This window comes from Capra hircus, chromosome 1 (assembly GCF_001704415.2).
Source record: "Capra hircus breed San Clemente chromosome 1, ASM170441v1, whole genome shotgun sequence".
NCBI classification, from domain to species: Eukaryota; Metazoa; Chordata; class Mammalia; order Artiodactyla; family Bovidae; genus Capra; species Capra hircus.
Window position 1 is genome coordinate 63713643 of NC_030808.1, and position 16843 is coordinate 63730485.

A 16843-nucleotide genomic window follows, 5' to 3' on the forward strand; every position below is an offset into this window, starting at 1 on the left:
TTAAGGAAAATGAGGCTTAGAAAGTTTAACTTGCCAAAAGCTACAGAGCTCATTCAGAGAAGGCAATGGCACCTCACTCCAGTACTCTTGCCTGGAAAATCCCATGGACGGAGGAGCCTGGTAGGCTGCAGTCCATGGGGTCGCCAAGTGTTGGACACGACTGAGCGACTTCACTTTCACTTCTCATTTTCATGCGTTGGAGAAGGCAATGGCACCCCACTCCTACTCTTGCCTGGAAAATCCCATGGACTGAGGAGCCTGGTAGGCTGCAGGCCATGGGGTCGCGAAGAGTCGGACACAACTGAGCGACTTCACTTTCACTTCTCATTTTCATGCATTGGAGAAGGAAATGGCAACCCACTCCAGTGTTCTTGCCTGGAGAATCCCAGGGATGGAGGAGCCTGGTGGGCGCCGTCTATGGGGTCCCACAGAGTCAGACACGACTGAAGCAACTTAGCAGCAGCAGCAGCAGCACAGAGCTCATTAACGGCTAGTAAAGTAGTAAATATAAATGTATTTTGCAAACTCTAAAATGTAATACCTTAAAAATACCTTCAGCTTTCATTTGCAGATTTCTAGTAAACAGTAAATAGGGTACACTTTCCATCTCTTTTCTCCACAAAATCTCAGTTGCTACATTGGTGGTTTTGTCAAGGATCATGGAAGAGAATTCTGTATCTCGTGTGCTAACAGGACAATTGCTGTGGTGTAAATGGCCCATCAGACTGGCAGAAATACACCTCTGCCTTTCGGACTGAGAACAGCGATGCCGACTACCCCTGGCCTCGTCAGTGCTGTGTTATGAACAACCTTAAGGAACCTCTCAACCTGGAAGCCTGCAAACTAGGAGTGCCTGGATACTACCACAATCAGGTGAGTCCTTGTTCCACCCAAGACCTGCCAGAAGGTTTATCTGCTCTTCATGAAGAAAATACTAATTAACTGTAGGTAATAGTCTCTCATTAAGGAATTCTGCATCCTTTTTCCTAAACCTCATGTTGACTATTTCCTTCTCTGTTAGTAAAATGTAAATGCTAGTCCAGGACTGATCTAGGAAAATTCACATTTTAATGAATTGAACAGAACATGAGAATGCCAATAGTAAAATCCAATTTTATTTAAATGAAAACTATTTGTACAATGTATAGAATTAGTATTTTGAAAAATATTTACATCAAACAAAGATTTGCTCTAGTTTTGCAAAATGTAAATTGAAAAGGATGACATACAAAAGGAACATTTTGCCAGTTCCAAAGCAATGGCGATTGCTGAGGGTAGATGCAGTAATGACGCATCCCCTTCCTTACTCAGTGGTAAGCTGGGATAGTCTTCCCGAAACATTCGATTGGTGATTTGGGTAAAATGTGGTTTACATACAATTGGTTTTTGAAAAAGTGTTTCCAGCCTGATGAGAATGATATGATGATCCTGAAAACTAACGTTTACTGAGTACTTATCAAATACCAGACACGATTCCAAATGCCATACAGATATTAACTCATTAAGGCTCATCAGGTAGTGCCATTTTGATCCCTATTTTACAGAAGAGGAACTAAGATATAGAGATACTAATAAGTGCTTGCCCAAGTCATGCAGCTGGTAGGTAGAAGAGTCAGGACTCAAATGCTAGCAGCCTGGCTGCAGAGCCCAGACTCTAAGCCAAGGAGGAACTTGGTGATCATCCCAAAAAGCCCTGAAGAGAATCCTCATACACTTGAAGTCGGCCTCTAAAATGCTTACACTGCTGTGCCAGTTACCACTTTGAGCAAAGCTAGTTGTGTGCCAGTACATTAAGTAATTGAGAAATGCCAGACTCTTCAGTCTCAGATGAAATAATATGTACTTTCAGAATGAAGGACAAAGCACTGCTGGTCATCATGCCTCCCCTCCTCCCGCCCTTAACACCACCCCCCACCACCTCTGGAAGGGTGCCTGACTAGGATTGGTTGCATTATCCCAGAAAAGGACATGGGAGTGATACAGATTATGTTGTAGAGTTGTTCAAAGAAACTCCCACTTAGCCTTTCAGCAACATTGTTTTGGTATCATTTTAATTATATTCAGACTGCTAAAAAAATTTAATGTATTGCCTATAATCACAATATGCAATCTAATGATCACTTTTAACATTTCAGCCTTGGAACTAGCCCATGCAGATGTATCTTTACTGGACTGTAATTCCATACACACTGATCATGTCTTTGAAAGAGACCAAAAAAGAGGTTTGCCATCAAAAAATTGGTTTGTTTCATAGCCACGCCATTTTCCCTTACACATAGAATATTCTAGCAATGAGGGAACTCTACACTCCTTTTGACACTTTTGTCTCACCCTCCCTAACAGTCCTTGGCCTTACCACCTCCTCCACCCACTAGCTACACCACAACTACAAATTCACGTCATTCAATCACGCTCTCGCACCCAGCTCCTGCATTCTGAAATTCCTCTCTGTCTGACTCCCTGTGCTCCTGCTTTCTCAATCCCCCTCACTCACCCCTGACTGAATCTCTTATCTACACTTTCCTCCTGATTCTCCCTTCTCTGATCTCCCAGATTCCCACATACCACCACTCTCTCCAAGTGACAGGTCCTGCTAATTCTCCTTTAGCACTCCCTTTCCACAAAGCAAAGTATGCCACCCCAGTACCTCATATACTCCACTTCTATTATTGCAGCTGATACCTTGAAAAATGAGTATTTGCTTGCAAGCCTGTGTTGTCCATTAGTCTCCTTGAGGGCTATGCATCATTCAATTCTGTATCTCGGTACTTAGCATAATGCCTGGCACAAAACAGGCATCAATAAATGTTTGCTAGGTGGTCAAATGAAGAGGTGAATGACTTTTTCTCATCCACATTGTATTGGGCTGGCCAGAAAGTTCATTCATTTAATAAATACATTGTTCAATGAAATTCTTGATGAAAATGAAAAATATATCTTTTATTTTCATTTAAAACTGAACAACCCAGTTTTGAGGCAATCCAACAGCTTTGTGAGATCTGCAATTCACAAAGAAAGGCTAACAAAATGAGGGGCATTATCAAATGGGTAGTAATAATAGTAACCCACCAGAATGTCACATAGCATGTCAGATGCAAATACATACATTCTTACATCGTGGTTCATCTGCCCCTAAAATGCTATGTGCAAATTCTGATTCACTACACCTCAAGAACATTATGATGGAACTAAGGAAGATGAAGGTAAGCACCTCTACAATGAGAAAAAGGCATCATAAAAGGTACTAAATGAGAAGGGGTGAAAACCTGGGACTTTTGTCTGTAAGCTTCATGAGGGCAAGACTCATTTCCGCCTTGTCACAGTTGAATGCCCAGCCTGGAGCCTGGCACCTGGCATAAGTGGGCTTTTAAACATATTACTGGACAAATGACCACCTCCCAGGATTGTCAGGTGGACCAAGTGAGAGATGGATACAAGAGTGCTTGTGAAGCATCAAGTGTGTCATAAATAACATCATCGTAGTTATTACTTTCTATCCTGTTCCATTCATCCTAACCAGGTGCCCACTTTGCGCCAGGCACTTGTCCTAGGTTCTAGAGATTCAGTAAGGAGCAAGATAAAGTCCATGCCCTCATAGAGCTTGCATTGTAGTATGGGAGACAGACCACAAACAAGTTACCAAACCAATACACAATCAATGCCAGGTAGTGGTAAGTGCTATGAGCAGAAATAAAGCATGATAAAGATATAGAAAATGATAGGGAGAGAGTTTTCTCTGGTTGTCGGGAAAGGCTTTATTAAGATACTTGCACAGAGTTCTGAATTAAGGGAGGAAAGGAGACCCTCAATTAAAGAAAATTGAAGACAGTTCTGAACACAGGAAGTAGCAAGTGAAGAGGCCCTAAGGTGGGGGCTCTCAAGGCAATCCATTTGGCAAGGCCAGAACAAGTGAAGAACAGTAGGAGTGAAGAAGGTAGATTTCTTAGGGCCTAAAGCTTTTCAGATTTGTGGGGAGGTATTCTCCTTTGGTGGAGAAGGCAATGGCACCCCACTCCAGTACTCTTGCCTGGAAAATCCCATGGATGGAGGAGCCTGGTAGGCTGCAGTCCATGGCGTCACTAAGAGTCGGACATGACTGAGCGACTTTCCTTTCACTTTTCACTTTCATACATTGGAGAAGGAAATGGCAACCCACTCCAGTGTTCTTGCCTAGAAAATCCGAGGCACGGGGGAGCCTGGTGGGCTGCCATCTATGGGGTCACACAGAGTCAGACACGACTGAAGTGACTTAGCAGCAGCATTCTGGTTTGGAAAAACAATTTAAATGTTTTTGCATACTATGAATACAAAATTAGGTACAGGGCTTTGAAATGGTCTTGCAACTAAGGAGCCCTGAGCAAGCTTTGCAGTGAGACAGCTTCTGCTAGCAGTGGCTGGGGCCACAGACAGAGGCAGGGCCGTATCCTATAGCACCTCACAGGCCATCGTGAAGACTTAGAATTTCATCTTAAGATGGTGGGAAACCTTCAGAGGGTTCTGAGCTCCTGCTCAGAAGAAGGCGAAGTGATCTGACATGTTTCACTAGGACCCCTCTGGCACAGTATGAAAACTAGTAGGGTGCCAAGGGTGGACTTGGGCCTCAGGGAAACCAGCGAGCAGAGACTGTAGGAACCCTGGGGTGAGGCCATGGTGGACCAAGGTGGTAGTAGGAAGCAATACATGTTTGGATTTGAAGTGTATTTTAAATCTAAACAGATGTGCTTAAGAGAAAAACAATTAAGCATAATTCCAAGACTCATCTGAGCATCAAGGTGAATGGAGGTGTCAGGTGGATGGAGTAGGGTAAATGGAGAGAAATCAAGGCATGTATAGCAAAGCCAGGGCATGGGAGTGGATGAGCAAGAGACTGGGGCAGGGTCGGAAAGGACTGTAGACACTGGGCAGGGCCTAAACTTCAAGCTCAGCCTTTCAGACATTTCTCTCTAGATCTCAGTATTCATAAAACCAATCTGGTCACTGCATGTCCTAGGCACTCCTGTGATTTCAAGGGCTTTAGCAGAGGCCACTCAGATGGCAGGTCTAGCCCTATGCACGCGTGTTACTCCAGCACTTTGCATGGCGACTAGGACAGAATGTGCTATGTATAAAACTAACCAGATTATGGCATACGTGAATGAATGAATGACTCGATGAGTAAAAAATGAGTCACTCTTTCGCACACACATGGTGGCTCCTCTAGAATCCTGTAAAGATATGTTGAATACAATGTCAAGTGAGAATTCAGACAGCACTGTGTAGGAGTTCCTTTAATGATTAAAAAATAAAACCTCTAATTCTCATTCACTAGAAGCACTTTTATTGAAAAACAAATCAAAAAGTGACTCTGCCTTCAAACAAATCACCAATGGAATCTTTAGGGAGAGAAAAACACCTCAAATTTTATTAAGAATACTTTACATTGCCACATATTCAATATGAGAAAAAGTTTTGCTAAAATAGCAGCACCTCAGTTAGTTAGGTCAAATGAAAAGAAACAGAAATAAATATGATATAGAATAGTTGTTCATCAGGATTATTCCTATTTCTTCAGTAGAGCACAGTTGTCCCGGGGGGGGGGGGGGGGGGCTGTCCACGGGGATATAGAAATAGCCTGGTCATGTTAAACTGGACTTTGGGCTGGCGTTGATTCAAATCACCTTCCCACCGTCTTTTACCTCTTTTTTCTGGTCCCTTTCACGCGGATGTGGAATCGCCCACTCCTCTCCAGGGCTGCTATGAGCTGATCTCTGGACCAATGAACCGACATGCCTGGGGAGTTGCGTGGTTTGGATTTGCCATTCTCTGTTGGACTGTGAGTATTTCCCATCGCATGTTTTATTTCTGAGAGGATAGTGATGAGGAGAGACCTCGAGACTGTCCCTGGTTAACTCAACCACACTAGACAGTCTAGAAACAAAAGCTCAGACCTGAGGGCTTGTCAGCAGGGTGCTGGCACCAGGGGAAGGAGAGTGAATTTCCGGGGGGAGGTAGGCGTGAACCTCCCCTACCAACCAGCTCCTTCTCTGGCTGATTTGGGCGTACTTGCACTTCTCCATCTCTCTAGATCTTATAAATTCATTACAAGTAGACATCGAAGACTGTCATTTCTCTAGATGCCTCCTGCCCAACTCTCACCCGCCTCCCTCCTTACGAAGGGCTGCCTTCACCATTCCCACCCGGTCCTTCTGCCCACCTTATCTGACGCACATGCAGACAGGAGGGTATGACAGTGGGTCTCAGTCCTAACCGCACATCAAGACCGCATGGAGGAGCTGGAGGGGGGCATACCTGAGCCCCAACCTCTGAGCTTCAGATTCCAGTTGATTTAGGGGCAGGACCCAGGTCTTTCCTTTTAATTTTCCAGATGATTCTAATTTGCTGTCAGGATTAAGACCCATCGCATTCAGGAAGCAGTCTCAAACTTTTGGCTTCAGAACCCCTTTCCACTTTCTCAAAAATTACTGAGGACTCCAAAAACTTTTTATCTATGGCGAAAATTAACCAACTAACCCTGTTACAAATTAACACAGAATTTTTAAAAATATGTGTTAATTCATTTAAAATAACAATAACAAACTATTACATGTTACTGTGAACAATATATTTCTGTGGGGAAAAAAGAGACTATTTTCTCAAACAAAAAGAAAAGTAGCTTTCATTTTTTTACATTTTTGGAAGTCTCTACAATGTCTGGCTTTTTCTGAAGACAGTTGGCTTCCCATATTTCATCTTCATTTAACCTGTTATAATATGTTGCTTACATTGAAAGATTTGAAGGAGATCCATCCTACACACTGATATGTAGTTGAAAAAAAAAGAGGAATATTTTGGTAGCCTTATCTGAGAATAACTGAATATTCTTCTTTGGCACTACCGAAAACTGGTCAAATAGTAGTAGTTTCTTAAAGGTTAGTTGCAATATGGAATCTGAAACTTCGTCAAAGAACTTTTAGGACTCTGTTACATTAACGGACATTACATTGGTGTCTCTTGCAATTTGCACAAATCTTTTACCCACTCATGACTGGCCATTTGGGAAAATACTGGTTCACTGCGTGACAGGATAAGCTTCCATGGTGGCTCAGGTGGTAAAGAATCCACCTGCAATGCGTGTAACAGGATGGACTCAGTCACCTCTGCCCCTGTGATGCTTAAGGCAAGATTATTCTTAAAAATCCAGTGTCACCTAAGCTTGAATGAACCTAACATAACTCCCCCCCCCCCCAACTCCAGCGTTTCTAGAACAATTCCTTATTTATTTTTATTTTTCTTGTATTCTAGTTCTGGGTTCTCCTGGGTGCCATGTTCTACTGGAGCAGAATTGACTATTAAGAATGAGATGTATGCACCATACCACTCCCCACAGTGACTTTGGATTTGGTGCTGGAAATGCTCTCTCCTGATGTTCTGCCTTTGTGCTGCCTGGGAACTTACGCACTCTTCCTCACATTGCCAAGTCAGTTGGTATGGAGTTCCTTTAGCCTCTCAGACTCCTGAAATTTTCAGCACATCTGTTTTCACCCTGATCTAGGATTCTGCAACATTGTTATAGGCTGTAGGAAAGGGAGGATTTAGGATAGTAGGTAATAACTATTCCCATCTTTGTTTATGTTTAATGTGGGGGCATAAAGACATTCGTAGGAACCTGTGTTATACTGCAAGTCAAGTCTGTATTGGGATAGCAAATCGGCCTGTATTTCTCACTGCTTTCTAAAAGTACCCTTCAAAGGCTTTCATTGTGTCAGTATTGTCCCAGTGAGAGAACTAAGGAGAAGACTGCTGAAACATATCTTTTGCCTTTGTTCTATGCTGGCTCCCACCTACAGACTCAAGTGATTCTCTTAAAGCTAGCTTGGGAACCCTTTATTATCCAAGGCAAGGCCTGATCTTGATCAAACCGTGGTTGAAATTTCCTCTCAGACACTGCAGAGTGATTCATGCTGGTAACCTCAATTCCCCCACTAATTAAAATATATGAACTTTTGGGACAAAGGAGAGACCTGTTACATATTTACCACCTTCAACCTAAAACTGCTTTCCAACAGGGAAGAAGCAAGCCAGCTGTTATTTAGGTGATTTAGGGTGATTTGTGCACTGAAAAATCTTTTTCTTCTGATCTGTTTCCTTTTGAGATCCTGAAGAAATTTCTTATAACAACATTTGTCTTTATATGAATAAAGAGGATTTTAAATATGTTCACTTCCTTTTCTTTTTAGCACTGTCATAATTGGTCATGTCTGAGTCTAGCAAAATGGGTTTTCCAACAGAAGAGCATAGGAGGCTGGTGGGAATTAAAGTTTAGGAGATGGAAAATGCAGTAAGGTGTGGCTTCCCATGGATACTGGGTAATCCGACTATACATTTAAATGGTTGGAACTTCAAGTTTCTGTTAACAATTTGCGGGGCTGCTGCTCCTCAAATCCTTTCCCCCTGCATCTCTGACTCCAACTGCTCAGCCGTACCCCGCCCCCGGCCATGAAGAAAATGTACCTGGCATTTCAGGTACTCTCATGCAGTAGCCGGGTTCCAGGCCTTGGCCTTTCTTGTGCATCAGACTGAGCCCCAGGGCAGGGAGGGACAAAGCAGGGGGGATGGCACCTTGGCCTGCACCTGGGTGGTAAAGCTGGAGGAGGAGCCTATTCCCCAGACAGGGGTCAAAGGCTCCTGTCATGAGACACCACCAGCCTGCCCCTCCCCGGCCTCACTTGCCTCTCCAGGATAGAGCTTGGTGTGTCAAGATAAATGACACCGGCACATGGCTGAGAAGTCTCTCTCTGGTCTTTTTGAAGGAAGGAAGAGAAAGGAGCTTTACTCTGGGCAAAGCTTTGAGACACCTCTCGCATCTCCCTTTCCATCCTCTCTCACGTGTTCCGGTGTCTTTTTCTTTTGCCGCTAATTGGATTTCCCAGTGCCCGCAAGCCTGAGCAAATCCTGTCTCGGACCTACTCCTGCCTTCCCTCTTGAAGGCTTCAGAGCTTCAAAATTCTCTCTCCCTACAAAATTCCATTCTCCTGTGACTTGATCTCAGCTAGGTTAAGGGAAAGCGCTTTTGTAAACTAATTCATACTAAGGTGTGAGTGACAGCTAATCCACACTCTCTTAATCTTCTCTGTAGATTTTTCTTCTGAATAACTGAAATGGATCTTTGTTGGTAGAATCCAGTGCAGAAATGCAAGCTGGAAAGAGCTATTGTGGAGAAAGATGGCCTACTGGCTGCTCGTTAAATTTTACCTCTGCCTTCTCCACCAAGAAGTAACTAGAAAAAGAATGGGCTTCAGTTGGTCACTACCCACCACCCCCTCTCCAGATAGCCTCCTACCAAGTAAGACCCTGAGCCCAGGTACTCAGTGTGTTCAGCCCCTGGCAGCTGGGGAGGACACATCTTTCAGCTGAGACAGACCCGGGCCTGAGGGCTTCCCTGCAGAGTCCAGCCGCTCAGGACTCCGCACTTCCTGGTACCGGGTTCTGTAGTTTAACCTCAGAGCAGCTCCTCTACCCAGTTCCTGCGTCCACCCTCTCCACCTGCCCTGGAAGCCAAGCCCTGCCCCTCTTCCTTCTGGGATGGAAGTGGGGCTCACAGCAAGACCCAAGCCACACTGTTCAGGGGGAATCCAGACCCAGGCTCATTAAGGGCCCCACCCACCCACCAATCCAGGGAGAGGGTGACAGCAGGCGAGCTGGACTCTGGATTGCTGGCTGGAGACACACACAGACAAAACCATCTCGAGAAATCTCCCGCTTCAACAGGCCTGCTTATCGGGTGGGTGAAGAACAATTTACCACCAAACTGACACTGAAAATGTGTCAGGCTGGCCTTGGGGTAGCTCTTACTCAATTGCAATACTGGACGGGTCATCACGCTCCTTGGTTGGCCGTCTCCTCCCCAGACTGTTACTCAGGCTCCTGGCAGGCTGTTCACCCTGAACATTAGGAAGCTCATTTTTTCTAGCCCTCTAAGTTTTTCCCACATTGTCTGGAATAAACAGGGACTGCTCCTAATCTACGCAGCAGACCAGGTAGTTTCTGGCTACCCATAAAGGCAAGAAGAAATAGCAACCGTCACATGGGTTTGAAAGTTGAATCTCCTCTTAACCTTCTCTTAGTGAAGTTGCTCAGTCGTGTTTGACTCTTTGCAACCCCATGGACTGTAGCCTATCAGGCTCCTCTGTCCATGGGATTTTGCAGGCAATAACCCTGGAGCAGATTGCCATTTCCTTCTCCAACCTCACTCCAATTCCTACCCCCACCAGACTGACTGACAAGCAGGCTATGGTTGAGGAATTGGAAGCTAAGCTGCTTTCTCATTTCTACAGAATCAACAGTCTCCTCTCCTGTGCCTCGTTTCTCTTCTCTGCTTCACCTCACCCAGATCCTTATCACCTCCTGTATGTGAGGCTCAATCAAAGAAGAAATGCGGAGGGAATTCCCTGGCAGTCTGGTGGTTAGGACTCCACTGTCTCACTGCAGGGGGCCCGGGTTTGATTCCTGGCTGAGGGAACTAAGATCCTACATACCACACAGTGTGGCCAAAAAATTAAAAATTATAAAAAATTTTAAAAGAAAGAAGAAACACAGGGGAGACTAGTTGTGAGCTACTGAGTCTGCTTTCACATGTGACATTTTTATCACAAAGCTCGAATGGCCACATCTACTGAGCAGATCCAAAACACCTTGGAGAAAGGTGCATTGCTGGGAAATGCAGAGTTACCAAACCCTTTCCCAAGCCACCCTCCCCCGAGACCCCAAACAACTCCAAAAACAGACGCAAACATCTTCTTTAAATAAGACAAATTGCCAACTTCTAGGGTTAGACAGAAAGTTGCTGCCATGCCCTACTTTCTAGTGGTATCCATCCTGAGTTCCTCTCGAAAAAAGACAGCCCCTGACTTCCAGAAGCCAGCCTGGGGCTCACAACCACGCCTTGCTATTCTCCTGCTAGACCTAAACAATTCACAGAATATCAGCTTCAGATAATGTCTCATGAAATGAGACAAATCAAGGCCACTTCATAATTCTGTCCAAGCACAAAGATAAGGTCACTGTGCCACTAACAAAATGCCAAACACACCCTTTTTTGGCTAAAATAAGTGACTGCTACGTGTTTATAATTACAGCTCTCTTCTTTCACTAGTCCCCTGTGGGTAAAATGTGTTGATACACAATCACAGAACTGCCCCTGCTTTCTGACAGCGTCCACTACAGAGCACGTCCGGATGGCTTAAACCCTCCCCAGATGACCCACCCCAAACCCAAATGCTCTGATAAGACTTGGTCTGACTCCCTTTTCCTGAGACACCTCGAGGTTCCCCATGGTGTGTTCTCAAGAGCTTTCGCAATGAGTCAGAATCCCACTTACTTATCTGCAGATGTGTCCCTGGGCTTCTTTAGATAGACAGCCTCCAAATAACTCTGCCTACCCTTATTTCCTCTCTCTGTTTGTTGTTTTGTTATCATGAAGTGGGGAAGAACACGAGCCTTGGAATCAAAAACCTGACTCCCAACCCCAGCACTTCATAACTCTGGCAAGTCAGCCTCTTAGAACCTGCTTCAGAAAGACAGGTTTCACGGGGGACTGGGAGGATTCAGCGAGAAGTATGTGTCTGAACAGCTAAGAGCCTGTAAGAAATACCAACAGGAAGTTATACCATAAATCTCGTCTGAAGATCTCTGTTTGGCCCATAATCCCACATGCCAACTAATAACCTGTTACTTCAATTCACTGTGATGTTTAATGACCAAATATACTGGTCTAAATTCACTGGCCCTGAAACAATAGCTGTGAGTAAGAGTTTTTCAGCAAAACTCCTACTCAATAGTGAAAGAATGTACTAGGACATCAAGATAAGGCATTTTAATGGGTACATCTCAAGTTTTGTATATTATTTCCAGAGTCCTATATTATTGTGTATTATTATTCCAGAGTCTCATTAATACAAAGGAGATCTCTGCCCTTTCTGCCTTCACAGAGAAACCTCATAATCTCCTGAGTGTTCTGAGGGGGAAAAACAAGACAGTGGAGTCAAGAAACTTGGGTTCAAATTTTATCTCTCCCTCTTACCAACTTTGGGAAGTTACTTGAATCTGCATTTTCTTTACAGTACTACATATTTACCTGTAAGACTATTGGAAAGTTAAAATTTATAAACTGAGGAAAATTGAAATACAGAGCCAGCATTCAATTATTGCGTCCCACCCTTCACCAACCTCTCAGCCCACGGCCCCAAATTGCGCACACACACACACACACACACACACACACACACACACACACACACACATCACACTCCCCACATATGTACATAAGATTCAATCTTATTTGAGTTTTCTACTTCAGCAGCTGCCAGTGGAACAATGGAGGCTTACCTGTACAGGCGCACTCCCAGGGGCCAAGAGGCCCCCTCCTCTGTGAATATCTTTGAGAGACTGGTCTGGCCCTCTCAGCAGGTGTAAGACCATCTTCAAACTGTATTTGAAGCTAATGAAGGTGGCAATAGCCTATCTTGAAAAAACTTTTGGAATGTGATGAGGGAAGAACTTACCAAATGTTCCTGAATATGCTCCATTTTGTGAGACATCTTAATGGCTTTTGAGAGAGACTATATACACACAGGACTTGAGGAAAGTGGATGTTGTTAGTCTAGCAGAAAATGTCTTTCCTCTCTCCCAAGAGTCCATTCACAGAGCAGTTGGGGCCCCAGGAAAAAGCAAGCCCCCTAGGGGCTTGAATGGAAGTGAGGGGGAAAAGGGCAGAAAAACCAGAGAGGGAATCAGGGAAAAAATGATGAGAATGGAATATACTTTCGAGTCCAAAAGAAACCAAACTTCTCTAGGAGCTGGGACAAGGATGTAGAGATAGGAGACCTTCCTTAAAGAATAAGAGAAGTCCAGAGAATCCCTGGAGGTTCAGTGGTTAGGCCCTGGTGCTTTCACTGCTGGGGCCTGGGTTCAATCCCTAGTCAGAGAAAAAAGATCTCACAAGCCATGTGGCACGTCTTAAAAAAAAAAAAAGAATAAGAGAGGCCCAGATGGAGACAATATTGTGTAAAAGGACCTCCACATCCTCTTCTACCCTACTTCTCTTGACTCAAGAGCGTCAATAAAGTTTGTGTAAAAATGTTATAAACCATAAAGCACTATAAAAAGGAGTAGTAGTATAAGTGAGAAAAAATCAATAAAAGCTTTTATAGCAGTATATTCTTCATGTTAAGTATCTGTGGTGTCCAAACAGACTGCACCCATATAATCCCCAGCAAGAGGAGTAGTCTTATCTACAAAACTCAAAAAGCTTGGCCTCTTTGTGGCAACTGGGAAAGCCGGGTTGCTCTGAGGCCAACCTTCCCGGCAGAGCAAGCAGAAGCCACACCTCCAGTGTCCTGGGCTTCAATCCCCGGTGCAAGTACAGAGGCAGAGTGGGAAAAGAAAGGTCTTAAAAAACTATCTTCCACCACAAGAACTTTCATAGCGAGTCCTTCAAATGACTTGCCTGTTACCTTGGTTGAAAGAATTACATGAAGAACATCAATAGGCATGGGATGGTGGTTTCCAACCTTAAAAAAATGCACATGCCTTGTTAATACCTGAAAATACATAGGGAGTTTCCTCATAGTACCTATTGTATTTTGTTTCCATGGAATGAGAAATTGTTCTCAGCTGGGATCCTCAAATTCCTTGCATACACCATTCTCTTCCTTTACCTTCCCCAGCCATGACCAGGGACCCACAGCCTCCAAACTGGAGGGCCCTAACATAGGCTGCTGGCAATTACAAAGATTCAGCCTGCACAAGATTATAATTGAGAAAATTGGGATCATTAACAGATACAAACTACTATTAATAAAACAGATCAGCAACAAAGATTTACTGTATCGCACAAGATACCTGTATCTTATAATAACCTGTAATGAATATAATCTGCGAAAAAAAACACAAAGCCTGCTGTACACCTGAAACTAACACAATATTGTAAATCAACTATATTTCAATTTTTAAAAATCAGTATGGAATGCTCGAGGAAGATTCTTCAGAAGAGACAAGAGGGTATGGGGGGAATAAAACCATTATTACAATATTTCTTTTCTAAAGAAAGAAAAACCACAGCTTTCACTTTTCCCTACTGGGTTAAAGGTAAGCCAGACCAGCCCGAGGTAAGCCTGTCAGGTCCATAGAATGCACTTTCCTTTCAAATTCTTCTTCTCCACTTGGGTGGTGGTGTTTGTTGCTTAGTTCCTAAGTTGTAGCCCACTTTTTGCGACCCCGTGGACTGTAGCCTGCCAGGCTCCTCTGCTGATGGGATTTTCCCAGGCAAGAATACTGGAGCGGGTTGCTATTTCCTCTTCCAGGGGATCCTCCTGACCCAGGGATTGAATTTGCATCTCCCTCATTGGCAGGTGGATGCTTTCCCACTGAGCCACCAGGGAAGCCCACTCGGGTGGTGGCTTCTGTCCTTACTGGAAGCCCCGGTCCTCCTACGCCCTCCTTCACCTTCCTTGGGAAGGATATTATTCCCACAAACTGGCTGGCACACATTCCCGCAGAAGTTTAACAACTAAGTGTCATAATATGATGATGGATTGAGAAACCCCCGGGCACAGGTGCATAACACGTGCTCAAGAACACCAACATCTGCACTATTTGTGCCCACTGTCCTGGGTGAACAAAATATTCTGATTTGTGTTCTGAGCCAGCATCCATCTCCAATTACCTTCCTTAGATGTTCCTCCCACACTGTGACCCCTCTCCCAGGAAGCTCAGCAGTACCACATCAGTGCCATGGCCCCACCTTCCTTCCAAAATCAAAGGCCTCAGGAGCCGTGGGCTCTGGCTCTAGCCCTTCCCATCCTCTCACCAACCAGGTGTGCCTGAGGCATCCCTTCTGTTCCCATCGCTGACCGCAAGCAAACGCGGGAGGATAGAGACAAAAACCCGACACAGCCCAGGAAGTGAGGCGCAGAGGCACCTGCAAAGCCTGGAGCAGCTCACAAGGAGAATGTGCACATAACAGCCCAGAAGTGAGAGAAGGATGAAGACGGGAGGGAGACAGAGGACTGAGTCCCACCTGCTTGTTTTTAAGCAGTAGAATTACCGACATGAATACATCTGAAGGCCTCAAACTGAAACCAAGGAGGACCCTATGGGGCCTTCCCAGAAGAAACCCTCCTCCATTTCCTCCACCTGCCTCTTATGCGTACAGAAATTGTAGCCTCCGATGTCTCCCCTGAGTTCCAAAGAGAAAATTCAATCAGAGAAGTGAAGAACTGCAGACAGAATGGGAGAAAAAAGAGATAAAATTATGAACGTTTAGCTATTAAAAGAAGTCAAGGAGCTTTAGTTCTTCCTCAAGCACTATATAGATAATATTCTGAGCCATGTCCTTTGAGCCGTTTTGCAGATACTGAAACCCACCAGGTGGAAGAAGTTAACTCTGCTGTCCACAAACACCTAGACACCAGACGTGTTAGAACCAGAAGGTTGATGATGCGGACTCCTGATTACCAACAACCAATCAGAAGGAAGTCCATGAGCTGATCACACACTGCAACCCCTCTCTCTCATCCTGTCTTTAAAAACTTTTCCCTAAAAGTGTTTGAGCAATGTGAAAAGACAGCCTTCAGAATGGGAAAAAATAATAGCAAATGAAGAAACTGACAAAGAATTAATCTCAAAAATATACAAGCAACTCATGCAGCTCAATACCAGAAAAATAAACGACCCAATCAAAAAATGGGTCAAAGAACTAAACAGACATTTCTCCAAAGAAGACATACCGATGGCTAACAAACACATGAAAATATGCTCAACATCACTCATTATCAGAGAAATGCAAATCAAAACCACAAGGAGGTACCATTTCATGCCAGTCAGAATGGCTGCTATCTAAAAGTCTACAAACAATAAATGCTGGAGAGGGTGTGGAGACAAGGGAACCCTCTTATACTGTTGGTGGGAATGCAAACTAGTACAGCCACTATGGAGAATAGTGTGGAGATTCCTTAAAAAACTGGAAATAGAATTGCCTTATGACCCAGCAATCCCACTGCTGGGTATACACACCGAGGAAACCAGAATTGAAAGAGACACATGTACCCCAATGTTCATCGCAGCACTGTTTATAATAGCCAGGACATGGAAGCAACCTAGATGTCCATCAGCAGACGAATGGATAAGAAAGCTGTGGTACATATACACAATGGAGTATTACTCAGCCATTAAAGAGAATACATTTGAATCAGTTCTAATGAGGTGGATGAAACTGGAGCCGATTATACAGAGTGAAGTAAGTTAGAAAGAAAAACACCAATACAGTATACTAACACATACATATGGAATTTAGAAAGATGGTGACGATGAACCTGTATGTGAGACAGCAAGAGACACAGATGTAAAGAACAGATTTTTGGACTCTGGGAGAAGGCGAGGGTGGGATGCTTAGAGAGAATAGCACTGAAACATGTATATTACCATATGTGAAGTAGATCGCCAGTCCAGGTTTGATGCATGAGACAGGGCACTCAGGGCTGGTGCACTGGGATGACCCTGAGGGATGGGATGGGGAGGGAGGGAGGAGAGGGTTTCAGGATGGGGGACATGTGTACACCCATGGCTGATTCATGTCAATGTATGGCAAAAACCACTACAATATTGTAAAGTAGTTAGCCTCTAATTAAAATAAATAAATTTTTTTAAGTGTTTGAACCTCTTAAGCACTAGCTGCCTGGATTCCCTTGCTTGGTGCCCACAATAAGTGCTTCACCACAGACTGTTTTCAGTAGACTGGCTGTACCGCATGTGAGAAAGCACACCCAAGTTTGGTTTGGTAACAAAAGAACAGTTAAAAAAGAAAAAA

The 16843-nt window shown here is 44.2% G+C and overlaps 1 protein-coding gene across 2 annotated transcripts in view; it reads left to right on the forward strand.

The window, feature by feature from the left end:
• The window catches only part of UPK1B (uroplakin 1B), a 29496-nt gene extending 21303 nt beyond the window's left edge, over positions 1 to 8193 (forward strand). Inside the window, exons 6-8 of one of the 2 annotated variants that reach the window (XM_005674949.3) lie at positions 694 to 873; positions 5729 to 5812; positions 7282 to 8193. In XM_005674949.3, the coding sequence (XP_005675006.1) occupies positions 694 to 873; positions 5729 to 5812; positions 7282 to 7332 (315 nt within the window). In that variant the 3' untranslated portion in view covers positions 7333 to 8193. Of the gene's footprint in view, positions 1 to 693; positions 874 to 2135; positions 2890 to 5728; positions 5813 to 7281 lie in introns of those variants that run through there. The other variant, XM_018041211.1, reaches the window with a different exon arrangement.